This window comes from Cetorhinus maximus, chromosome 6 (genome assembly GCF_964194155.1).
Source record: "Cetorhinus maximus chromosome 6, sCetMax3.hap1.1, whole genome shotgun sequence".
NCBI classification, from domain to species: Eukaryota; Metazoa; Chordata; class Chondrichthyes; order Lamniformes; family Cetorhinidae; genus Cetorhinus; species Cetorhinus maximus.
Genome location: NC_135884.1, coordinates 96,840,198 through 96,866,164, shown reverse-complemented (window position 1 = coordinate 96,866,164; position 25,967 = coordinate 96,840,198). Strand labels below are relative to the sequence as shown.

Sequence of the window (25,967 nt, the reverse complement as noted above, 5' to 3'; positions counted from 1 at the left end):
GCAGGGTTTTCCTCTTGTTGGGCAGGCACGGTGGGTAGGCTCGGGAGCGGCCGCGAAACAGTCTGCCGCCCGCGATCAGGCCTTGACTGCGATTTCATGATGGCTGGCCAATTAATGGTGAGTCAGTGTGAAACACACGCTGAGAGCCTCAGAGCTGCCAGGGTGGGGCTGGGAGGAGCACGAGCGCTGAAGTTTGCTCAGTGAAAGCTCCCTGAAGGCACAGAGCTGCCTCAGGGAATTGAAGATTTTGAAAATGAAAAATGAGGAATCTACAATTAATATAAACATGTCCCCACATGTGACTCAGTCAGATGAAGAGGGACATGTTAAAAATCAATTTTAAAAAATGCTGTTGCTTTTTTATTTACTGTTGGAAACCTCATCTTGCTTGTGGATGACATTTTGCAAAAAATGCAAAGGCTGCCTGGCCTATTCGCCCACCTGCCAAATGTGAGGTTGGACGGGCAGCAAAAAATTCTACTTTCTTACCTGCTTAAGGGACTTAATAGGCCTCTTAATTGTTGGCAGGCGCGCTGCTGACTCTTGTGCACGCCTGCCGACCGAAATATTGTGCGAGTGCTCCCCCGATGTCATCGCGCGCTATTTCACGCTCGGGCATGTCGGGCACGCCCGTACACCGAGCTGAAAATCCTGGCCAAAGCGCTCATAATGTTCAAGAAAACTTGCACATTCTGCTTATTTGTCTTACTATTTTGCTAAAAAATGCACAAAATACGGAAGGACATATGAAAAAAAAACATGCAAATGTGAGTATTGTGATACTAACAACTATGTCTGTTACTCATTAGTTATTTACTAATCAGAAATGCAATCAGTCACTAATCAGAATTGCAATGCAGAAATGCAATTTCCAACTAGCCACATGGCTTGTGGCTTATCCTGAGCCTAAGGGTCCAAATGCAGTTCAGATAAATCTCATTTAGTGAGACTATATGCCATTTTGAGATCTAATTATTTATGAACTACAAATATGATGATGTCACAATAAAAAGACACAAAGAATTCACTCACCTACACACTTTCTTTTCACATCTCTTTGCAAACTTTATAAAGGACCTTCCATGTGAAGATAAGCTATGCAAACAAATGAAAAGATGAAACAAACATAATCCATGTTAAAAAGGCTCTACTACTAAATTGGATGTAAGAGTTGCTATAACAGCTGACCTTAGACAGGCACAGCCTAAACCCTAACAGAATTTGAACCAAGTTTAGTATCTGATCATCCAATCGCCTGCCCATTCCCTTTATTGTACAGAGTGCTGATGGACTAAATTACTGCCATTGTGTGGATTTCTAATGGAATGAGCCAGCCTTTCCTACCCTCTGGTCCTTTAAACAATTCTTGATTATCATAATAGTCTTACCCAGTTATGTGGCTTAGAAATCCAAGGCTCACCATATGGTTAATCCAGTGCCATGTTACTGTGAGACAGCAGTGATTTTACATGATATAGGCTCTCCAATATTTGCTGAATGCCCTATTCTTTGTGTATTCATTGGAATTTCTAAATCAATTTTAATTGCAGTTCCAATGCAATCTTTCATGGCAAATTAACTGTGTCTTCTTGAAGATCCATCAACCCTAATCCATGGGAAGATCAGTCAATTTTGAGCACATGGCCTTTCAAGAGTAACTCAGAAGAGCCAAGCAATAGAACAGAAAATGCCAAGAATGTGCTGCAGGTCGATCAGTACCTGGCAAAAGGAACATTTCTGGGGAAACTTCTCCTCACAATTCAGTTATAAATGAAGGACCTCAGTGCTAACCTATAAGTTGTCTTTTCCCTTTGCAGATACTAACTGACCTGTTGGGTATTTTCGGCAATTTCCAATCTCACTCTAGACATTTATATTTTCTAATTGTGTTCTCTAGTATTGGGCTCATTGTCCAAGTTAAACAGTTTGTTTACTTAATCAATACATTTCATGATTTTGATGATCCATATTAAGTTTCTCCTCAAGCTTTTTCCTTAGAGGAAACTGAGTTCAGTAACTTGAAGGTTTCTTCATAATTTAGTGAGCAGGAAAGAGGAGCCAGGACTGTTTCTGGGTCCTGAACCTACCCCCTCACTACTCCCCACCCCCAGGCAGAAACAGTCACTCGTTGGGATTTTGACTAGGGCGCCTCCTTAACTGGCATGGATACAGGTTCCCTATACAATTAAGGGTGCCAGGTGGGCTCTTGATTAAGCTGGAGGATCAGAGGGTAAATTCGTCTGTACATGTCATTATAATTTGTTCTCACTTGTAGACCAATGCCCTGCAGGCACATCCCAGCACTCACTTTGTCTTTCATTGATCTGATGCTTTTGGAGGATTAACAATCATATCCAATTCCTGTTGCTTCTTGGCTTTCACCAATGGGCCCACTAAAGGAAGCACTTGACTGTGTTCCTGTCAGGCATCTCTGCGCAAAATAGGGCCCTTTTTTGTTGCCATTTTAATAGGATGTGTATCCTGTGAAGTTGGGTTTAACCAATGTCAGAGTTCCATTGGCCTAATTAAATAGTGCCCTTTTATTCTAGACAGATACTTATTGTTACCTGTTCCTATGCACATCAACTGACATTTACTGACAATGAAAGCCACCTGTCAGGTTTATGCCAATCTACATATTTATGCTTTTCTACATGTATGTTTATAGACATATAAAAATGACAGGCAGGTATGTTGGCCCAACCAGACTCTCTCACATTCATGATGCCTAGACATGACGTCCGACATCCCAGAAGCTATTTTGTAATCAAGTGTAGAGATCTCATGAGCAAACCATATTTGTAGCAGATCTGAATCGTTCAAATATATTGCCAGGTCCTAAAAGGACATTTTTATCTGTTGAAGGGAGCACAGCCTCCAGAGAAAATTAAAGGAATGATTACTGTGTGCTTACCTCACTTCAACCTCCACCACACTGCTGCAAGTATTGAGAGATTCCACCAGGTACAGAGCAGCAGCAGGCGAGATTCTGTTGTTGCTAACACTATGGAGCCGAAAAGATATAAAACACAGGTTTCAGCAAAATTAAGCAGTCTTACTCTGTAGGCTACAAATAACAAGGAAGGAAAGCTGATACATTATACAGCTAATCCAATTTCTTTCGTCAAGTATGTTGAAAACAAACTGTAAAAATACACAGATGGGGTGGAATTTTAAGCTCCTGTTGCGATGGGGGCTGCAAAATGTGGCAAGTCGTTCAAAATTCCATTGACATTGGTGGGACCATAAAATCCCGCTGGCGTAAAATTCCACCCTTTGGCCAGAATTTTCCTGTTGGCGAGTTGGGGGAGGGGCCCGCTCACCAACGCAGAATGACGTTGGGAGGAAACACCGACATCATCCAGTCCATTTAAATATTGAGGAAGGCGGGCGGACAGCGAAATCAGCTGTTCGCCCGCCGACCTGTCAATGGCCAATTGAGGCCATTGACAGAATAATTAAGATAATTAAAGGCCCTACCTGTCCAACCTTAAGGCTGGTGGGCAGGCCAGGAGCCCCAGTGGGCTTCTGAAAATACATGAAACCTCATCCACCGGTGGGATGAGGTTTCATGTCCGTTTTTAAAAACTTTAATAAAGTTTCTGTGCTTCTTATTAACATGTCCCATCTCGTGTGACAATGTCACATGAGGGGGACATGTTAATAATTTTTTTATTTTTCTATTTTTAAAGTTTTTTTAGACTGTCAGTAATCTCCCTGAGACAGAACTTTGCCTCAGGGAGCTGTGCGCTCTTTCACATGCATGCGCGAAAGAGTGCACTCTGACAGTTGGGGATTCCCTCCCCCCCCACACACAGGAAGTGCATAGCGCCTCCCATCGGGTGTCTCACTGGGTGGGCCTTAACTGGCCCGCCCACTCAAAATGGCGATGGTCCCCGTTTCGGCGGCGGGGGTTGGCTGTCCGCCTGCCGCCGAGTTGGTGGGGCCCGCCTGCCCAGCAAGGGCAAAATTCTGCCCTTTGTTTCCATAGGGAGGGCCCAGATTATTTTATGTCTGTAGTTCTAGAAGTAATAATTTGCAGCACTCATTAACGACAGTTGTAGTACTTGCTAAGTAGGATCCATTTGCTGACCATTTCCATTATGCTTGTTGGAATGGTCAGGGAGGAAACACTTGGGTATATTTTTATTTTCCCTCTGGTGTAAAACTGACATTGCAGATTGCCTGTCCTTATTCACTTCCGTTAATTACAGGGTCTACAGTGGGTAGCATCTACAGTGGATAGTGTCCACAGTGGGGTGGGCCTACAGGAGGACAGGGCCTATGACAGCAGTATTTACAGCAGGGTCAACAAAGGGAGGGAGGGCTGGGACGACGGAGGCGGGGAGGCGGGGGGGGGGCTGGGACGACGGAGGGGGGGTGGGGCTGGGACGACGGAGGGTGGTCTGAGCCCACAAAGGTCTGGGCCCACGGTGTGCAGCATCTACAGTCAGCAGTGCCAACAGGGAATGGCAGCTACAGTGGAGAGCCGACCTACTTTGCCAGTTTTATGGGCAGAACAGGGGGAAGTTTAGGAGTGGGCGCGTGGAGGTGCACCTCCGATCGGCGCCCCCAATCGGGGGCCGCTGCCATTTTACGTGGGCGGGCCAATTAAGGCCCACCCAACATGACGTTCGCATGGAAGCACTATCCGCTCCCTGTGCGGGCGAGGAAGGGGATTCCCTGAGCCGACAGTGCGCTCTTTCGTGCATGTGCGTGAAAGAGCGCACTCATCTCCCTGAGGCTAAGTGCTGCCTCAGGGAGATTGGCTGCTGTTTGAAAAAATTTTTAAAATATAAGATATAAATTTCCCTAACATGTCTCCTCATGTGACACTGTCACATGAGTTGGGACATGTCTATCACATTCATTGACAATTTTATTAAAAATTTAAAAACCTACATGAAACCTCATCCTGCCCGTGGATGAGGTTTCATGCTTTTTCTAATGCCCGCCAGGCCCCGACATTGTTGAGCGTCGCCGCGGGCAGCGTCGCCGTGGGCAGCGTCGCCGCGGGCAGGACGCTTGCCAGTGTCGGGGCCTGAAAATCCTGGACAGTTTTCAGTGATCATTGTTCTCTTACATTGCAATAGCTGTAATATCATTAGCTGTAATTTCAATTTCACTCCAGTTATGTAACTGCCATCAAACTTGAAGGTGGAAAAGGAGAATGGTTTAATCCTTTGTTGAAGTACGCTCTAATTTTGAGATTCTATTGTTTTCAGCATAATAAAGGCAGATACTCACTCGATTAGTTTTAAAACATGCAGCTTTGGTAAGAAATCCCGCAGACGCTGCAATTCTTCATCTCCAAGTAAATTGCATGACAGGCTGAAGAATGATCAATAAAACTGACTTTACTTCACATGGGAGGACTACATAATTCACATAAGCATTTGGTTAGGCTATTTATAATACTCCCTTAAAGTTTGACTTCCTGGGGAGATTGAGATCAAACTTTTACATTCAATACTGGCAGTTTGCCTGTTTACACCGGAGCACCAAACAAACAGCTATTCTGCTCTCTGCACCATTTAAATTGGACGCACAACCTTCAGGTTATACAAAGAATGTTCACAATTGTGTCTTGTAAGCCAGTTAATGGGCACCCAATCCCCAAAATGGTATCTAGGTATATAAATGGAAGTTAACTGGGGTAACTAAACTGTGCCAGTCTAATATTGTGCTTCAGATAATCAGACATAGCTCTGGTTAACAATGTACTTACTCTAGCTCAGTCAGGTCCTTGCAACGTTCGAGAATCCCGAATAGTTTTTCCACACTCCTTTTACCCAGGTTACACTCCTTCAGACTTTGAAAACAAGAGATAATGTTAATTTTTCGGCCTAGTGAATTAAATCATCGCCCGACGGAACAAGACAAAGGATTACCTGAGAATCTGTGAGCAAGGAGGTTTTGGTTTCTTCCCATTATCTTTAAGTCTGCAAAAAAAGGAGGAGCATTAACAGTGGAACAAAGGAACTCACACAAGCGGGATGATTACTAATACTGCAACAATGGGCTGAACTTCCCCGCCCCCGTCGGGGGGGTTGTGTGGGGGCAGGTGGCAGCGAGCACGAACCCACGAAGTCTGTGTGCCGCCATTTTACGTGGGCGGGCCAATTAAGGCCCGCCCAGCATGACGCTCGCCCAGAAGCGCTGAGCACTCCCTATGCGGGTGGGGGGGTGGATTTCCCTGAGTCGGGACTGCGCTCTTTCACACGCAGAGGTGCCTCAGGGAGACCAGTTTAAGGTTTTTAATTTTAAATAATAAAGGAAAAAAAACTTTTAAAACATGTCCCCTCATGTGACAGTGTCACATGAGCTGGGACATGTCGATGAATTTTTAAAATCTTTTTAATTGAATTTTAAAACCCTTCACGAAACCTCATCCCGCCCGTGGATGAGCTTTCATGAAAAACGTGAAGGCCGCCTGGGCTCTTCGCCTGCCCGCCAACCTTAAGGTTGGATGAGCAGCTCACTTAGCTGTCTTAATTAGTTTTTAAACAGGCCTTAATAGGTTGCGCGCCCGCTGAACTGAAACTTTAAATGACACACGGTGACATCGGGACGTCCGCCCGACATCACTGCGCGTCATTTTACATGTCGGCGAGTGGGACCCGCCTCCGCTCGCCGACCGGAAAATGCTGCCCAATGTGATCTCACCCAACAAAACACTGAGGGTTAGAAATTCAGAAGAGGTAACAGCAAGTCCTCCACCACCAGCATATTTTTAATATCCACTCTGGCCCTATGCTGTTGTGGGAAAACAAATGGCCAAATATTTACACTGGTTGGACCATATCTTTACCTGGTCTACACTATATTCTAACATCAATTTTCACCCTGATTGCAGTGGAAATTCTGCAAAGCGGAGGACATATGGGAGACCATAGCTTTTAAAAACGAATACTTTTAACAGTATTGCTGCCAACTCTGATAGCTTAACTCTGAAAAAAACATGGCCCCAGCCATCCTTCGGGCCCCGTCATGACGCGACATGCCGCGGGAGGTTCGGCGGCCCAGCCAAAAGCCCATTGACTTTTGGTGGGACCGGACGATCCCAGCGGCAATGCGGCCGTAAAGTCTCGCCTTTAGATACCACAGAAAAATAAATAGTCCTGTGTGACGGCACGGAATTGTGTCAGCTTACAGGTAATGCAGATGCAATGCAAAACAGGAATATGACACAACAACAACAAAAACTTGCATTTATATAGCTCCTTTAACATAATGGAACACTCTAAGGTGCTTATAAAACAAAGTATGACACCAAAGGACATAATGAGATATTGGGTCAGGTGACCAAAATCTTGGATAAAGAGGTAGGTTTTTAAAAAGTGTCTTAAATGATGAAAATGACAGAGAGGCAGAGAGGCGTAGGGAGGGAATTCCAGAACTTGGGGCCTAGGCAACTGAAGGAATAGGAAAATATTAAGAAGATATTACCTGTAAGCTTTCTTCATGAGGCTTATTGAGGCTCTCCCACTCGCTCTGTAACAGAAAACAAGCTAACACGTTAAGATTTTGCTCCTCTCTGTTGTACGTGTGGAGACTCTTCTGTCATCATTGTAGGGCTTGGCTAGGGAGGGGAGGGGGTTGGATTATTAAGAAGGACACTCGTGTTTCATCATAAGCTTGCTGACCCTGAAAGCCCACAGGATTTAGACTGATCTCCCCTGTTCTGAGCTGTATCCCCAGAGTTTCCATCAGTCTACTGCTGGAGTTACTATGGGAGACCGCCAGTAACACAACGGAATTCCTGGGCTATTCTTTTTAAGGCCCCTTACACAGACCCGACAAAGAGTGACCAGAGAAGATCTTGTCGCTGGCTTGTACTCAGTGGTATGAGGGGAAAAAGGCTTGGCAAACCCATTTATTGAAAAATTTGGCTCATCACAAAGGTTTTTTACTCCATCAGGAGTATTTCTGACTGCTTGGTCAATTAGGGGCTAATACAAAAGTAAACTTACTGCTTTCTTTGTATCGGTTCAAGGTCTAAACAAGGCATTGTGTTTTTGCTCCTTTGGGTTATGTGCCTTACTGAGGTTGACACTGTATTATGAAGGAGCACCTGTGATCCTGCAAGTGATTGTCATTTTTGCAGAAAAGATACAGAAGAATAGGGAAGAGGTTTAGCTCAGCAAAGCGACTGGCATCACTGTAAGTGTGATCTTTTGAATCAAACACTAAAAACTGTGGTCTGGCCTATTCCTATAGCTCAGGTAAATGTTAAATGCCCCATGATGCTCAATTGAAAGGAAAGCAGGGAACTCCCAAGTGTTCTGATGAATAATTATCCCTCAACTTCACCTCTAAAAAGGGTAACTGCTCATTTGTCTCATTTCTCCTTGTGTTCAGGGCACATAACTCCTACCCAGGTAGGACTAGGTAACAACAGCACTTCAAACAATCTCATCATAGAACCATTGCACGTCGCTTTGTGTGAGAGCCGATATCTTCCTTCATGGTGGGGGCCTGATCAGAAGTGCATCAGGACAGGGCTTTCTCTCAGTGATGTGACCCTGCTCTGACCTCGACAAATTTCCCAGAGCCAGAATGATGAAAATATTCATGGTGGTGCTGCTGCTGCTGCTGAAGGTTTTTTTTAAGAATACATTTTAACTCCCCTTAATTTCCCTGTACCATTCTTCTTTTCTCTTCCCATGCCTAGTGGCGCATGAGGCAGACAAAGCATGTGCTTATGTCTCCATGGTTAATTTTCCCTGGAGCCGGTTGTCAACCTATCACCAAAGGCCATAACTTGTGGGGTGTCACTCTGCATCAAGCAGGGCTGACCAGGAGACTCTCCTGTTCTTACTGCCTCCCAGAAAATTCTGGAAGTGTTGACAGGTACTGGAAAGCTGATGAAGTTGTTTCATGACTCAGTTTCCACTCCTCTTTATCCTGAAGCTCCCCCAATATTTCAACGCAAGATCTCGCTGCACTTACCTCACTTCTACTTCCAGAACATTTTCACAGATGTTCAGAGAATTAGCCAGCAAAAGGATAGCGTCTGGTGAAATAATGTTATCTGTAATGCTGCGAGGTGGAAGGGGTGGAGAAAGGCAAAAATCAACAATTGAGTTTTTCTGGTGTGAACATAAAGCACATTAGTTGGTAAAAAAGACAGGCTACCCTTCTACATGCTACCATGCCATCTGCAACTGGCTAAGAAATTCTCAAAACGTTTCAGTCTGAGAAAGGTAGTTTTCAGCCAAGTATTTTGCCAACAGTGCTGCCATGTCATAGTATACAGCTGTGCTGTACAGTATAGATATCACAGCAGAGATAACAGGCAGAGTTTTGCCCGCGGATGGCGGGCGGGCCCCACCGGCTCGGTGGTGGGCGGACAGCCGACCCCTGCCATCGAAACGGGGCCCGCCGCCATTTTGAGTGAGCGGGCCAATTAAGGCCCACCCAGCGGGCTGCCCAACAGGAAGCGCTATGCACTTCCTGTGCGGAGGGTGGCGGGGGGGAGGGATTCCCCATCTGTCAAAGTGCGCTCTTTCGCGCATGCATGTGAAAGAGTGCACTGCTCCCTGAGGCAAAGTCCTGTCTCAGGGAGATTAGTGACAGGTAAGAAAAGTCAAAAAATAGAAAAATTAAAAAAATTATTAACATGTCCCCCTCATGTGACAATGTCACATGAGATGGGGACATGTTAATAAAAATGACCAACTTTATTAGACTTTTTAAAAACGGACATGAAACCTCATGCACTGGTGGTGTTATCAGAAGCCCGCTGGAGCTCCTGGCCTGCCCGCCAACCTTAAGGTTGAATGGGCAGGTCTTTAATTATCTTCATTAGCCTGTCAATGGCCTTAATTGGCCATTGACAGGTCGGCGGGTGGACATCTGATTTCGCTGTCTGCCCGCCTTCCTAAAAATCTAAAGGGACCGGGATGACATCGGGGGTTCCTCCCGACGTCATCCCGCGTTATTTTCCCGTCGGCAAACGGGCCCTACCCCCAAATTGCCGACGGGAAAATTCAGGCCAACAAATACGAACACCTGCAACAAAATATCACAGAGCTGTATCAGTCCAAATTCTTCAATTCCCCATTAACACACATTAAAGGGCAGATTCAAGTCCTTCCTTCCTCTTTCACCTTTTCCCATGTTGCTTGGAGTCACCACAATGTTGGTTAATCACATCAACCGTCATGCTTGTTGAGGTTTGGCAGGAGGTTTTACAGCCAGATGCCATTCCTGCCACTAACCCTCCCCATTTATCCAGGCTGGGGACCAGCACCAATACATGCTGGCTTATCTACATCAGTGGCTGGGCTCTTTCATTGCCAACAAGTCCTGGAGTGGGACTTGAACACAGGGCCTTCTCACTCAGAGGCAAGCGAGTTACCCACTGAACCACTGCAGTAAAATGCAGATTCAAATGACCCACTGAAACGCAACATGTAAAACAATGCTAGCATAACTTTATGGAGGAGCAGTGTGGGTCCTCAATTGGAAAGTCTCCAACTAACTCTAATTGTAATAAAGCTACTCCTCGATGGCGCTGTTCTTGCCATATTAGGAGATTTAACCAACATCACAGAGTGAGAGTTCATAAATGACAGGAGCACAGAATTCCTTGGAGGTTCTCAGCAGTCTAAATGTAATATGTTTAGAATAATAAATCACTGTTTAGAAGAGATATTGAATGGATTACTTCAAAATCTTCAAGTCATGTAGGCCTGGTAGATGATTCAGTAGTTCTGCAATAACCTCATCACTCAGTGCATTATTTGACAAGCTGCAAATGGAAAGAGTATAGGTCAAACTCCAGAAGTACTATACCGCGAGGTGTTCTTCAATCAATTCTTAAAAGGTACTTACAAGTCTGAGTGCATCATGATACAGGAGTTTAAATGGGGCAAGTTAACTTTCGCAGAAACCATAGAGAAACAGCATCAATGGTCACTTCTACTTGTCTACTCTGTTTCTCAAATTTTTTGTTAAAGTTAAACTGGCAGATTTGGAGGACTCCCACTGAAATTCCAGACTATTGACTCCGAGGATATAACAAGTTAGGTGTTGTTTATACTCACCAATTATTTTGCTTTCAGAATGTACAGATGCCCGTTTAGGCTGCTGATATACTACATATACCGGTTTTACAGACACAGTTTATGATAGATACCAGAACACCAAAGGAATACTGTGGGCAGCATACTCCTCTGCTCAGTTCTATGAGGCTCCTTGCATGGACATTTACCATGTGCAGAGAGCTTTATTTCTCAACCAGTAAGTTTTTGATATTTTGATGGCACAGCTGGAAAACCAATATACTCCTAACGTTGAAAACAATTCTGCAGCAAGTTTATAAATGCCCAGTTCTCCAAATGACTGCCTAATATCTTAAATAATGAAATACGCCTAGTGCAAAGCCAAAGAAGCTATGTCCCCAATTACTGGAGGAAATTTAGTTCCATGAGCAACACTGCATTCCAGGAATAAGGTCATGAGTCTAGTTCCTAAGTGATGTTGTAGAATATGCACTGATATTTTCTCCCCATGCCTTCCTAAAGGGTTCAGTCACACTGGCAGACTGTTACCACTGGGAAGAGGCGAGAGATGGTGGGAGTTGCAGGGCAGGGGTGGGGGGGGGGGGGGGGGGGGGTGAGGGGGGGGACGGCAGAGGGTGGGGTGGAGGGTGGTCTTCAATCCTCAGGTACCTCACCCAGGTGCCCTTTGACCCTGTCAGCATTTTGTTCCAAAGGAAGGTTTTAAAATTGTGTTTCCTAGCCAATCTGTTAGGCCAAGCATTTTTGCAAGATTTTTCAAATTCACCTTCTGATACAAGTCACTGTTATCAGCTAGCCTCAATGTGCTCCATCTCAGATTGCTTATTAATTTTCCCAAATATAACACTTCATCAATGAACTAGAGCTGAAATACTGACTGCTGCTGTCAAATTGTTTGAAAAGAAGTGTTCGACCTTGGGTCGCTTCATCCAATGGTTTTTCTATAGCCTATTTATCATCACCATCTTGTACTCACTCAAACTCTGTAAGTCCAGAACACTGTTCAAGTATCAAGCAAAGGTTTCTCATGGTTTCCACATCCATTTCACATTCTTCAAGTCTGTAACACAAAGTCCCAAATGTCATTGAAGGATGAAGCATTAAAGAACTATGACACACATGAAAGACTCTAAACCTCTGGAGCCATTGACAAGTATTTGTAGATCTGATTTAAATTAGCAATTTCTAATATTCTTAAAATGTCTCAAAAAGATCCTACACCTGCAATTAAATGCCATTTTTTCTAACAATATATTCATACCTAATTTTCTTTGGCACACATAAATCCTTATTTCCATATTTAGTTCCAAATGACAAGATTTCTGATGGCGTTTCGAATTCTTGTTCCTGTTGAAATCTAAAAGTTGAAACAAAATAAATAATCTGGCAATTCCTCCATGTATTTTTAGGTGGATAAACATAAAGTGATGTGAAGTGAAACAGGAAACATACAAGATGGATACCCAGGGGATGGGAGAAAAAAGTAAGACATTTGGATCATTTGATTATTGACCATTCATTACAAATATCCAGTCAACGTGATGTCCACTTAAGGACCTCGTCGCTTCACTGGGAGCATTTAACCGGTGGTAAGAGGCCCACGCCAAGCAGCCAGCCCGGCAAGTTCTTTCTGCCCCTGAGGGGCAGGCAACCTGCGACCGCGGGGCAGCCTGCCTCTAGCGCATTAAATGGCTGCGGGGCAGCCTGCCTCCAGCGCATTAAATGGCTGCGGGGCAGCCTGCCTCCAGCGCATTAAATGGCTGCGGGGCCGCCGTTCCTGTCCTGGGTTGGCTCCACCCCTGACTTTTTAATCAGGGCACAGTGACCATGGCGCCCTGTATAATTCAGCCCATTGTGACTGAGGACTAACTGTCAGATTGGATTTAATGGTTCCTATAGAAGAGTCCATATGCTCAAGCTGTTTAATAGTTAAAGAAACAGCAACCAGTTAATGTGATCTTCTGAGAGTATAATAAAACAGCAATAACAAGGTGTATTTATTTAAAGCAGCTTTAACATAACAAAATGTCCAAAGGTGCTTCATGTGAGCATTATAAAGCAAAATCTGATACCTAGCTACAGAAGGAGGTATTAGTACAGATGAAGCTTGGTCGAAAAGAGGTAGATTTGAAAGAAGATCTTGAAAGAGGAAAGAGGTAGAGAGGCAGGGAGGGAACTCCAGAGCTCAGGGCCTTCACTGCTGAAGGCATGGCTACCAATGGAGGGGCAATTAATTTATGATATAAGAAAAATGCTGCACAGAGTTTTAAATTCCTTGTTAAGTTGCGGTGGGCATCCTGGAGTGTTAATGACAAATGTTTAATGAGCAAACCTTTATTAGAGTATAAATCCTCCAGCAATTTGTAGCGAAGAAAATATTCCCCTTTGATTCGCTGTTAGCCTCGCAAAACTGGCAAACTCTCCCCATGAGTTTCAAGAAATTGCAGCATTTGCACATTAATTCCAAATTAAACTCACTGCAGAGAGTTGGGGCTTGTACTTAACAGCGTAAAGACCTTCTTAATGGAAAGATTTATGTTTCCACAATGTTCCTCAGCCTCTCCAGCCCAAAAAGGGACAATTTTAAACTGTGGATTCTCATTCCTACAGGTAGTAAATTATTCTTACAGATATTTAAAATGTTAAATTTAGATGTTATGCCGTTTTACTTTTCCTTTCTGTATCTTTTCTCTCTCCTTCTTAATTTAAACTTTCTTTCACTTCATTTTTCTTTCGATATATGATGTGACTGTAATTCACTTGATTTTGATCCACGTCATTCTCCTGTCCAGTTCTCAATCATTAAATCTCATTGGTTAAGGAGATACACTGCTGGCCCAGTCACTAACCAAGGTCGTAGACACCCCATTCTAGCAAATCTGAGCCATTGGCTTTGTTCACAATACAACTGAAGAGCACCCTCATCTTTCCCATTTATAATCCTCCCAAAGTAACTTTAATGCTAATTATAAAAGGCTGTTTGTTGAATCAAACAGAATGCAAAATGGCTGTTGCAGTCACCCACATAGCATGTATAGCGAAGTGCTGTGAGTTGTTTGACAGATGTGATGAGAAACTATTTCTTTAAAGTACTGTCAATTCAAAGTATAGTAGAATTACCTGTATTTTTCATGGAACTTGATTAATCCTTTTCCACTCTTCCCCAAACTAAAATAGAAATGAATAGATGAAGTTTCTTAAACATCAAAATGAAAGCAGCAATAAAGTATGTTATTCCAAACCTTTCCTCCTCCAAGTTACAACCATTCTGACTTGGACACATATCCCAGTTTCTTCACTATCACTGAGTCAAAAATCCTCAAACTCTCTACCTACTGGAACTTCCCACCTAACAGCACTGTGGAAGTACCTTCACCCCAAGGACTGCAGTCATTCGAGACTCGCTATCACCTTCTCCAGAGCAACTAGGGATGATCAATAAATAAAAATTGAAATGAAAGCATCTGATTGCACACTGCTTGTGATCTAGGCATTATGTGTTTTAAAGTGGCAGTGTGCCCCAACACCACCATTTGGACAAGAATGTGATCAAAGCTGATACTAACAGTTTTAAGTGGGCAAAGCAATTTTATTGGTGCACTGAAGTGCTTCTGCTGATCTGGGCATGCAGTTAACTTGGTAGCAGGGACTTCACTGCAGCTGCCCAGAGGCATAAACTGGCCCAGCATTACCATAATCATTAACCTTTTTTTATAAATCTCTGAAGTAGCACAATGCTACCTGTGAATACATAGCAAACAGTGTATCATCATAGAGATATTCAAGGCTGAAAACTGCTTTAGAGCTCCTCCCCTATCCCCCGCTCCATTATGAGAAAATTATCCCTGAAACTTCTTTACATTGTGTGGGTATGATGGTAAACTTCACTTGTTCTGATGACAAAACAAAGGGAGTGTTTTGTATATTAAACATTTGTTTTTTTTAAACAGCTTGTGGAGCTGCTTGAAAAGGAAAGTACATTTATCTCCTTAGGGGAGGCGGTGGTATAGTGATATTGTCACTGGACTAGTAATCCAGAGACCCAGAGTAACAGTCTGATGACCATGAAACCATTGTCGATTATCATAGAAACCCATCTGATTCACTAATGCCCTTTAGGGAAATAAATCTGTTGTCCTTACCTGGTCTGGCTTACATGTGACTCCAGACCCACAGCAATGTGGTTGACTCTTAAAATGCCCTTTGAATAAAAGCAATTAGGGATGGGCAATAAATACTGGCCTAGCCTACTACGCCCACATCCCATGAACGAATTAAAAAAAAAAGTTTTTAATTCAAATGCTGGGAATATTCTTTGGGGGTTTTCCCCAATCAGCCAGGCTAACTTTGCTGGAAAGCCAATTTATGCATCTGTCCACAAATATTACAACAGTCAATCAGGAGGAACCCTTCCCAACTCCACCCCACCTCACCACCCCTGACCTCCAACACCCACACCCCTCCGACCATCCCCATCCCCGATCTCTGTCAATTTCCCTGGCACTTTAAACTTACCTACTTTATGGCAGCAAGTTCTATAAAAATGGAGGCGTGGATTTCTTGAATACACTAGAGCTAGACTTGGCAGGGGCCTGCAAGGAGTATTTCGATGTGGGCCCCAAGCAGCTCTGGCGTATGGAAGTGTCAACGTAATTTTCAAGACCAGGTAGGTAGGTATTTTTTTCTTCTAATTCCTGAGGGCCTGCACTTTCCTCTGCTAGTTGAAGGTTACGACCCAATGTCTCCCCATGTTCTTCCTATCAAAATGAATCACCTCTCACTTCTCTGCATTGAACTTCATCTGCCACCTATCTGCCCACTCCACCATAGATATATGGCCTTTGATTTTATGAATGACACCTTCAGAGTGCTCACTGACACTCCCACTGTCAGCTGCATGGAGGGCAGGGCGCATTCTGATGATGTTATTCATAAAATCAAAGGCTGTATATTTATAAAATGGAAGCAGGGATGCCATGTGTGGAAGGAGATTTCAATTTATATTTAAAATCTGGTAGTGGCTATTTACTTCACACTCTGGCAATGGATTGCAGGTGCGCTCTGGTCAGGAATGGAGTTAAGGAATGGAAACAAGACCGGTCTCAGCTTCTTGGATTTTGGAATTATCATCAGAAAGAAGGCATTCTTTTTCTTTGTGGGTTAAATGTGATGAAATGAAGTCTACGGTAGAGCAGATTATACACGGTCTATGGAAGGAATGGGACAAATGGCTTTCTCTCTCTCAGTAGTTCTTTTTGTTTCTAAATATCTTTAAGCTTTCTTGGAGCTCCCCTTTGAGAACATCTTCCTCCCACACGGCAATTTTAGCTTCACGGTTGGACAATGGGATGAGCATCCTAATTTACATCGGCTTTAAAGTTAGAAAATACAGATTTTTTTCTTGAGTGAATTGTAGTTGCATTGAAAAAAAATCATTAATCTCCCAATTAACATTTTCAACTTACCTTATTGTCACCTCAGTTATGTCTCTGACCCTGTTCAGACATCCAGCCAAGCAAAGGACTCCAGCCAATGAGCTGAAATTATTGCTGATACTGCAGTGAAGACAAAAAGTTACTTTGGACTGCGTTCATGGCTTGTTGTAGAGACAGTTGCTATGGTTATCATTTTAACACAAAAATAGTATTCAAAATCCGTCCAGACATATTTTAGCAGAGTTTTAAAAACTGACATCAATTCATCCCAAGGAGGTCAAAATCTTGAACTTACATCTAAATAATAATTGCCAAGCGACAACACTATCTTTTTCTGTTCTCCCCCCTTTCTTTAATCAAAGGCCTCACTATGACCTGCAGCCAATAGTTAGTACTGCCATTTGTTTTGTAGCCACTATCTGGTGGTAATATCAGCTTCCTTTGGGCAGCAATTAGCTTCTTGGTAGCCCTTGCAATGCAGGTTGTCTCAGAGGGCTTCCTTGCTAATTAAATATTTAGCCTCCCAATGTCCAGGGATTGCAGGGAAGGTCATTGGAGCCATACAGCTGGCAGGGAAATAGACAAGTCAGAAATTATGCTTATTCTACCAATGTTATTTTACTTCTCGTGACTCAGCCCAGAAGGCAAGCTGGCTGAAGGGAGATCGCCAAACGCGTATGGCGAGGGAAAATCATTACTGAAGCCCAGATTCAATCCACCACTCAGCACTGTGCACTGTGCTTCCAGGTTATCTCAATTTGTGATCACAGTGAATGGAGATAAACCCTTTGGGTCTGTGTTACAAAATAATATGGAGATAAATTTCATCCTTGATGAACCATTGCTAACCGGAGTTCATTTCACAACCCTCATCATTGCTGCAGTTTAGCAACTCCACAAACTATGCATTGTACATCAATCACTGATTTGTGGTATCTTTGATGTTTCCTGCCCCAGATCTATGCTGTGACAGAGGGGGGGATCTTCAAATGTATCACAGGAAGTACTCTCAAAACACATAGATACAACAACACAAAATACAACTAGGCAGTAAAACTACCCTTGGCCTTTACATTTGTGCCAGCAAAATCGATAGAACCTAACTCATAATATGTTTAGATTTTAACTGCGGTTCAATCCACTTATTTTATGAAAAATGTCACCTAAGCGGCCGAATAAAAAGCCACTGAATATAAGTAGCAGTTTACATTCTGTCCTACATGGACATCAATTGGGTTTTCACATGAACTTACTTTATTTGTTTTGAAACATGCAGCTTTGGTAGCAGCTCAACCAACTTTTTGATTCCCATTTCTCCGAGGGAGTTATTCGATAAGCTGTAATGATATGAGTTATGAGTAAAGAATCACAGAATCTTGGAATTGTACTGCACAGTCTGTGCTGGCTCTCCCAAAGAGAAATCCAGTTAATCTCACTCCCCAGCTCTTTTCACATGGCCCTGCAAATAGTTTCCCCCGTGAATATTTATCTAATTCCCTTTCTAAAAGTTACTATTGAATCTGTGTCCACAATCATTTCAGCCAACGCATTCCAAATACTAACCACTCATTCCCTAAAATTATTTTCCTCATGTCACCTCTGGTGCTTTCACCAAACACCTTAAATCTATATCCTCTTGTTATCAACCCTTCAGCCATTGGAAGCTGTTTATTTTTATTCATTCTATCTAAACTCTTCATAATTTTAAACGCCCCTATCAAATTTCCTCTTAACCTTCTCTGCTCGAAGAACAACAAATCAGCTTCCACAATCCATCCATGTCTGTAATCCCTCATGCCTGGCACCAATCTAATAAATCTCCTCTACTCTCATTCACCTCCTTCTTACAGAATGCTGCCCAGAATTGGACCAATCCTCCAGCTGGGGCTGGAGAATACAGGCTTAAAATAACTTCCTGGCTTTTGTACTGTATTCCTCCATTTATAAAGCTCACGATTCCAAATGCTTTATTAACTCCTTTGTTACTCTGTCCTAGCACCCTCACAAGTTTGTGGACCAACACTCCCAGGTCTCTCTGTTCTTGCACCCCCTTTAAAATTGCACCATTTAGTGTGCATTATTCCTACCAAAATTTATCACCTTACGCTTATCCACAGTGAATTTCATCTGCCTTGTGCCCACCCACCCCACCAAGCTGTCTTTGTCCTCTTGAAGTCTATTACGATCTTCCTCACTGTTTACTACACTTCCAAGTTTCCTGTCACGTGCAAATTTCAAAATTGTGCCCTGCACCCACAAGTGTGCACCATTAAAGTACTGCAAAAACAGCAGTGGCCCTAATACTGATCATTGGCGAACTCCACTATATAGAACCATAGCAAAATTACAGTGCAGAAAGAGGCCATTCAGCCCATCATATCTGTGCCAGCCAGAAAAAGATGAAAAAGAAACTAGCCGCTCATTTTAATCCCACTTGCCAGCACCTGGTCTGTAGCCTTGCAGGTTACAGCCCTTCAGATGAAGATCCAAGTACCTTTTAAATGAGTTTATTGTTTCAGCCTCAACCACCAATTTAGGCAGTGAATTCCAGACACCCACCACCTTCTGCGTGAAAAAGTTTTTCCTCATACCCCATCTAATCCTTCTATCAATCACCTTAAATCTATGCCCCCCCCCACCGATAATTGACTCCTCAGCTAGGGGAAACTACCCTATCTAGGCTCCTCATAATTTTGTACACCTCAATTAGGTCACCCCTCAGCCTCCTCTGTTCTAAGGAAAACAACCCTAGCCTACCCAACCTTTCCTCATAGGTGCAATTTTCAAGCCCTGGCAGCATTCTTGTAAATCTCATCTGTACTCTCCCCAGAGCAATTATGTCCTTCCTGTAATGTGGTGACCAGAACTGTACACAAAATTCCAGCTGTGGCCTAACCAGCATTTTATACAGTTCCATATTACATCATTACTTTTGTATTCAATATCTCGTCCAATAAAGGAAAGCATTCCATATGCTTTCTTTACCACCTTATCCACCTGTCCTGCTACCTTCAGGGACCTCTGGACATGCACTCCAAAGTCTCTCACTTCCTCAACTCCTCTCAATATCCTGCTGTTTATTGAGTATTGCCTTGCTTTGTTTACCCTCCCCAAATTCAGGGTCGAATTCCATTTGCCACTTTTCTGCCCACTCAATCAACTCATTGATATCATTCTGGAGACAATAGATATCCTTTTCACTATCAACTATATGGCCAATTTTTGTGACATCTGCAAATTTCCCAATCATACCTCCCACATTTATGTCCAAATCATTAATATATACAACAAACAGCAAGGGCCCCAACACTGAGCCCTGTGGAACACCACTGGAAATCGTTACCTGTTGGCCATTACCCTTTGTTTCCTGTTGCTGAACCAATTATTGATCTAACTTGCCACCTTCCCTTGTATCCCAAGGGATACCAGTAACCAGATAACCAGTCTGCCATGTGGGACCTTGTCAAATACCTTACTCAAATCCATGTCGACAACATCCACTGCACTACCCTCATCAATCTCCTTCTTACTTCCTCAAAAAATTCTATTAACTTAATAAGACATGACCTTCCCCTAACAAAACCATGCTGACTGTCCCTCATCAACCTGTGCCTTTCTAAGTGATAGTTGATCCTGTCTCTCAGAATTGATTCCAACAATTTGCCCACCACCGAAGTCAGACTGACTGGCCTATAATTTTCTGGCCTATTCCTCGCACCCTTTTTAAATAATGGTACAACCCCAATCCTCTGGTACCTCGCCTGTATCTAGTGAGGATTGGAAAATGATCCTCAGGGCATCCGTTATTTCCTCCCTGGCTTTCTTTAACAGCCTGGGGCACAATCCAGCCAGCCCTGGTGACTTATCCACCTTCAAGGATGTCAGTCGCTCCAGTACTTCCTCTCTCATTATGCTTATTGTATCTAATGGGCAGACATTTTTGCTTGGTGGCTGGGTGCATGCCCGACCCGCTCAAGCATGAAATGACACGCATTGACATAAGCCGATCGTGCCGACATCAACACACAGTCGTGCAATAGTTCGGTTGGCGGGCACGCACCAGAGCTGGCAGCGCGCCCGCCAACAATTAAATGGCCTGTTAAGGCTGAAGATGCAGAAAATTTGGATTTATTTTAAAGTGCTAGCCAGGACCAGAAGCTAGGGCACCAAAGCATACACAGACAATCACAGCCTTACATGAAAGCTAAAAACTTGTACAAAGGGCTCAGCTGTAAATTTGCAATTAGGAAATGGGAGACACACACGGGCGGGGACACGGGATAACTCGATCAAGAAATGGGGGAGGCCATTTCACAGCATCTGATAGCCTTGAACCATATCCAGTCAGCCCCTGTAAACCGTTTGTATAGAACAAACGTACATTCTTTGCTATCTCCTAAAAGGACAATGCTTAGTCTCTGCACTGCAATTACTGTACAAGGACACAATTATCAGCCCACTGGGGGGGTCATTGTGCTGTGGCCTTTGTCTAACTAATACCATTAAGTTGTAACTGATAGTAAAAAATATATAAACTGTGCTCATTTGAACCTCAGTGGAGAAGCGCCTGGATTGCCCAGTGTTTGCTCCCCGCATGCTTAATAAAGGAACCACTTGAATACTGCAAAACAAAAACAGAATTACCTGGAAAAACTCAGCAGGTCTGGCAGCATCGGTGGAGAAGAAAACAGTTGACCTTTCGAGTCATCATGACCCTTCGGCAGAACTGAAGTATAGTTAGGAGAGAGGTGAAATATAATATTGCATCTGGAATCAGAGTATTGAAATTTTGTACCAGAGTATTCCTCGGACCTTTCAATTGGCGCTGCGAGCAGGGTACAAAGGGCACAGGATACCAACGGGAAACCGGGATAAGTCACAGTGTGAGTACATTTTTATTCATACTAAATCCAACTCCATCCCGACCCAGGAAGTGTCAGGCGCCCCGCGTATCCGAAACCCAGGCTCCAGGTAATAGTTCAAGGGGTGGTAAGGGTGGGGTAGAAACGCTTGTATTATAGATTGTTATAATTACATCCGGTGTTAGTCACAAGTAATGAGTTCAGTCAAAAAGGACCCAGGTAAGAACTGTACTGCTGACGACAACTATACCCTGACCGTCCTATCCAGTTATGGCCAGTAGTGACAAACTCGAGTGGGGACCAGAGGGATCCCTAACATGGCATTTAGCTGACAAAATAAGAAATTATAGGCAAAATGATAAAGAACAATTGGGACCCATTTGACTCACCCACTGATCAGAGAAAATGGTGGGATAATCTGAAAAAAGACAAAGATGATAAAGCATGGATCCTAATGTTAAGACAACATGTAGGGTTAAGTAAGAAAGTAAATAGAATGTTGGCCAACAAATCCCAAAATGAAGAGCTGGTACAGGCAAAAAAAATCATGTCAGTTTCACCAGGTTTAACACAGCCACCAGTAGCTCCACAATACACAGATGATGGAGATTGGAACGGGCTGGTGGAACAGACAGCAGGATATGAGGAACAACGGGAAGCGGGTTGGGAATCACCACCCCCATATACTGTGACCCCAATTAAGATAGAGTATGTGCCCCCAGTGCCCAGACAACCAGTCAGACCAGCTCAAGTGGCCATATCAGCACAAAATGGGCAGCCGGCCCAGGCACCAATACACGGACAGAGAGCTATTAAGGGGGTTCCCGGCGCAACTAAGAACCACCTATGTGTCCCTGTCACCTAGCGACACTATGAAGCTATTGCAAAAATTACCCCAACTAAAACCTAGACACGGAAATGAGACGTTTTGCCAAAATTGCGGGAAATACGGAAATGCCACGGTTTCCATAACAGGGACATTCAGTCTGGATGAAACTACTTGAGGCGTATTGGGGACGGCTGTAGCAAGGGTATCAGGACAGAACCTGGTATAATGATATTGCTGCAGACTAGGCACAGCAGCAAGCCGATTTCCGAGCCTTCAGAGCAGAAATAGCACAAGTCTTAGGGCAAGCCCCAGTTAATTGGAATATAGTGACTGGAGTAAAACAAGAAAAGGGTGAGGGTGCCCATGAATATGGCAATCAGAAGTTTGAGGCATATTGTAACTATGGGGGTGTAGGTGCTGCACCAAACAGAGATGATGTACAGTTCATGCAATTGTACAAGGATGGCCTTAGCCTGGCCCACCAGGCAAACCTAGACAGTGGGCTAGTAGACAAGAACGCATATGCTGAGCTAGAAAGATGGGCCACCAGGGTAGATAACCACATAGGGGAAACTAAGTAAAGGTATCAGCAGTGGAAGTTACAGACCCCACTGAAATGCTGGCCACCACGACAGCCGTCCCTAAACCCGAGGTGTGCTTTCATTGTAAAAACCCGAAGATAAAATGTTTACAGTTTTAGATGTAGCCAATGGATTTTGGCTGATACCACTGGACCAGGACCCCAAGATAAATTCACTTTCACAGTGGGAGGGAGACAGTATACCTGGGCGAGGCTCCCACAGGGATTCCACAACAGCCCAAACATCTTCCATCGGGTCACGAGTGAGAAGCTGAGTCAGTGTGATGTAGAGCCATACAACAGTACAATCTTACAATATGTAGATGATAGCGTCAGAATCAGAAAGGGGCCACATCGGAGCTCTCTTGGTGGTCTTAAGGACACTGAAAAATACTGGATTTAAGATAAACCCCAAAAAAGGCGCAAGTAGGGCAAACACTGGTTAGGTACTTAGGACACAAGATCAGTCAGGAAAACAATAGCCATCGCAGACATGCCTCGCCCCACCACAGTAAGTGGGGTCTGAAAGGTCATGGGGCTGTTCAACTACAGCCGCAACATCCTACCCCAGTTTGCAGCAACGGCTGCGCCGATACAGAGGTTAGTAAAGGGAGGAAAGCCCAGGACAGAAAAGATCGAGTGGGGAACAGAGAAAGAGACAGCGTATACAGAGTTGAAGGCTGGTCTCATGTCAACACCAGCCCTCAAGCTACCCGACATGTCCCGACCGTTCCACGTCTATAGCAGTATAGATGGGGATTTTTACAATGCAGTAGTGATACAACAACGAGAAGAAAGTATGAGACCCGTTGCATATTATTCCACACAGCAGTCCCCTGTAGTGAAGGGACTGGCCAGGTGCGTGGCAGCGCTAGACTGTGCTGCGTGGGCAGTCCGGGTGTCTGAACCTGTCGCCATGTCTGGATAAATAATACTGCACACCCAGCATACTTTAGTGGAGTTGTGAAACACTGGGAAACTGGAAGCAGTGTCAGACTCCAGATGGGCAGCAAGGGAAGCTGTGTTACTACCAAAAGATAAGGCAGTACAGATCATAAGGGATACTATATTAATCCAGCAAAAGGGATGATATCCGAAGGGGAACTGCACCAGTGTCAGATGAGATTAGACCAAGAGGTGGAGGGGGGCATCTCAGATGAACCACTTGAGAACCCAGATTTGACCCTCTATGTGAATGGATCTAGGAGCTACATAAACAGGCAATTTCGGACTGGGATGGGCAGTCGTAGGCCAGAACGAAAAGGCTGTTCTAAAAGAGGGATTAAAAGGGGCCTTGTCAGCTCAGGTAGCCGAACTGATTGCCCTTACGGAAGCCCTCAAAGCGGCTAAAGACAAGAGGGTGAACGTGTATACTGACAGCCGGTATGCATTCGGGGTAGTCCACGACTACATGGCAGCTTGGAATAGGAGGGGATTCATCACCTCAGGAGGGGGGCACATAAGGCACGAGAATGTAGTACGAGAGTTAGTGGAAGAAGCTCGGGCACTGCAGAGGCGGCAGATATTAAAATACAGGCACATAGGAAGGTGGAAAACCAGCAACTGGTAGGGGATGGGTGGATGTGCTACCCTGCATATTGATGTGACTGAAGGCTACCCCTAACAGGACAACCGGGTTAACCCTTTATGAGTTGATGACCAGGAGGGCTATGCGTTTGCCAGGGGGCATAGCCACCGGAAGCGAGAACATAGGACCCATCAGAGATAAAATTAAAAACTATATTCAGCGATTGGATGGACAGCTAAAGGAATTACAACAGGAAGTGAAGGACCAACAGGCTATCAGGGATTTAGCAGAGAGGACAAAAGGGGGACCCCCATCACCACCAGCTGAGGTCGGAGACATGGTGTTTGTTCAAATCACCCTGAGCCAACCCAGTATTGCCCCAAAATGGACTGGATCTTACGAAATTATTTTGACCAGTGATTCATGTGCCTGCGTTGATACGAAGGGAAAAGGTAGGTGGAAACACTGGTCGCAACTGAAAAGGTATGATGTATGTAAGAAAGACTGAATTACCGGGCAGCGGGGGGAAAACGGGCAACGAGCAGTCCATACTGTGTTAGCCAAGTGGTTTAGGATTCATTCCCGATCTGGAGGACTGGCCATCCGAAAGACAAAAATAGGAATCCTCAATTACAGGGAGGGTCACCATGGGCTGTGCACAAGGAGGGGTGAAAAGGAGAAAGCTGCCTCTTACATATGACCTAACCCCTGGTGATCACCAGCAGTATGCTTCATTACAGAAATAACAATAACCGGGTAACCTCCATGCCAAGATGGAAAAAGCTGGGTGTCGATAATCATTACCAGGGCCCTGGCTATTGCAGCCGCCAGCATACAGAACGTAAACCGTGAAGCAGCGGCTGGTATGGGCTTATACTACAAGAATGTCAGCAACGGATATTACGTGAAAGGAGGTGTGAATGTCACAACGGAAAAGTCAATGCTCTTCAAGTGTGGCACTGGGCTTATGCACCTATCTGTTGGAATGAGCGATGGAGAGAGTCTAGGACAGAGCTCGCATATGGGAATGGAACTCCAATGGAAAATGAGGACCCAATATGCATCCAGATCAGCGATGGTTCGGACGGACCCTGGACACGTGCGAAGGGGGCACAGGTCCAGATACAATGTGTGAGAGATTTTTCGCAATTTACCTTCACACCCCAGGACAACAGCAACTAGGGTCACTGTCCCGGGTAGGAGGACTTGGGAATGACAGATACCTGGCATTGGATCTTGAGGCCCAAACACGCAGAGTTGACTACAACGGTGGACCCCTAGACCAACACCACCCCGCTATCACAGGACACAATAACACCACAGAGACTACCTTGCCCAAACATGACCCCTGGGCCATAGAATGGACTGGTACTGTATACGGACAGTGAACTATTGTATGATTAACGTTAAACATGAAATTGTACCGGTAATTGTGAACCTGGCAGGTTACAAATTACTGAGTATTGCAGTAACCAAGCGCCCCTACGAAAACTGTACAAATTACTGAGTAAGGCTGTGATTAGTCAGGCGGCCGATGCCACGGGTGCCACTAGATTCAGGGGACATGCTGCTTTCCACCGCCAGAAGAGAGGGTTAGTTAACAATGTACTGACAGGGGTGAACACAGGGATTTCCTGGTAAACTCTCTCGACATTCAAGGAATCAACTCCGATGTCACGAATCTTAAAGGGATCATGAGGCAGCTG

At 44.3% G+C, this 25,967-nt stretch overlaps 1 protein-coding gene across 5 annotated transcripts in view; it reads right to left on the bottom strand.

Moving 5' to 3' along the window:
* nlrc5 (NLR family, CARD domain containing 5) overlaps nucleotides 1–25,967 on the bottom strand; it is a 191,041-nt gene that overhangs the window by 68,448 nt on the left and 96,626 nt on the right. For all 5 annotated transcript variants that reach the window (XM_078544136.1, XM_078544137.1, XM_078544138.1 and 2 more), the window contains 13 exons: nucleotides 17,716–17,799; nucleotides 16,493–16,582; nucleotides 14,148–14,195; nucleotides 12,289–12,384; nucleotides 12,004–12,087; nucleotides 10,673–10,756; nucleotides 8,953–9,042; nucleotides 7,450–7,494; nucleotides 5,892–5,942; nucleotides 5,729–5,812; nucleotides 5,248–5,331; nucleotides 2,915–3,004; nucleotides 1,033–1,095 (listed from right to left, as the gene is read on the bottom strand). In XM_078544136.1, coding sequence (XP_078400262.1) covers nucleotides 1,033–1,095; nucleotides 2,915–3,004; nucleotides 5,248–5,331; nucleotides 5,729–5,812; nucleotides 5,892–5,942; nucleotides 7,450–7,494; nucleotides 8,953–9,042; nucleotides 10,673–10,756; nucleotides 12,004–12,087; nucleotides 12,289–12,384; nucleotides 14,148–14,195; nucleotides 16,493–16,582; nucleotides 17,716–17,799 — 993 coding nt within the window. The remainder of the gene's footprint in view (nucleotides 1–1,032; nucleotides 1,096–2,914; nucleotides 3,005–5,247; nucleotides 5,332–5,728; nucleotides 5,813–5,891; nucleotides 5,943–7,449; nucleotides 7,495–8,952; nucleotides 9,043–10,672; nucleotides 10,757–12,003; nucleotides 12,088–12,288; nucleotides 12,385–14,147; nucleotides 14,196–16,492; nucleotides 16,583–17,715; nucleotides 17,800–25,967) is intronic.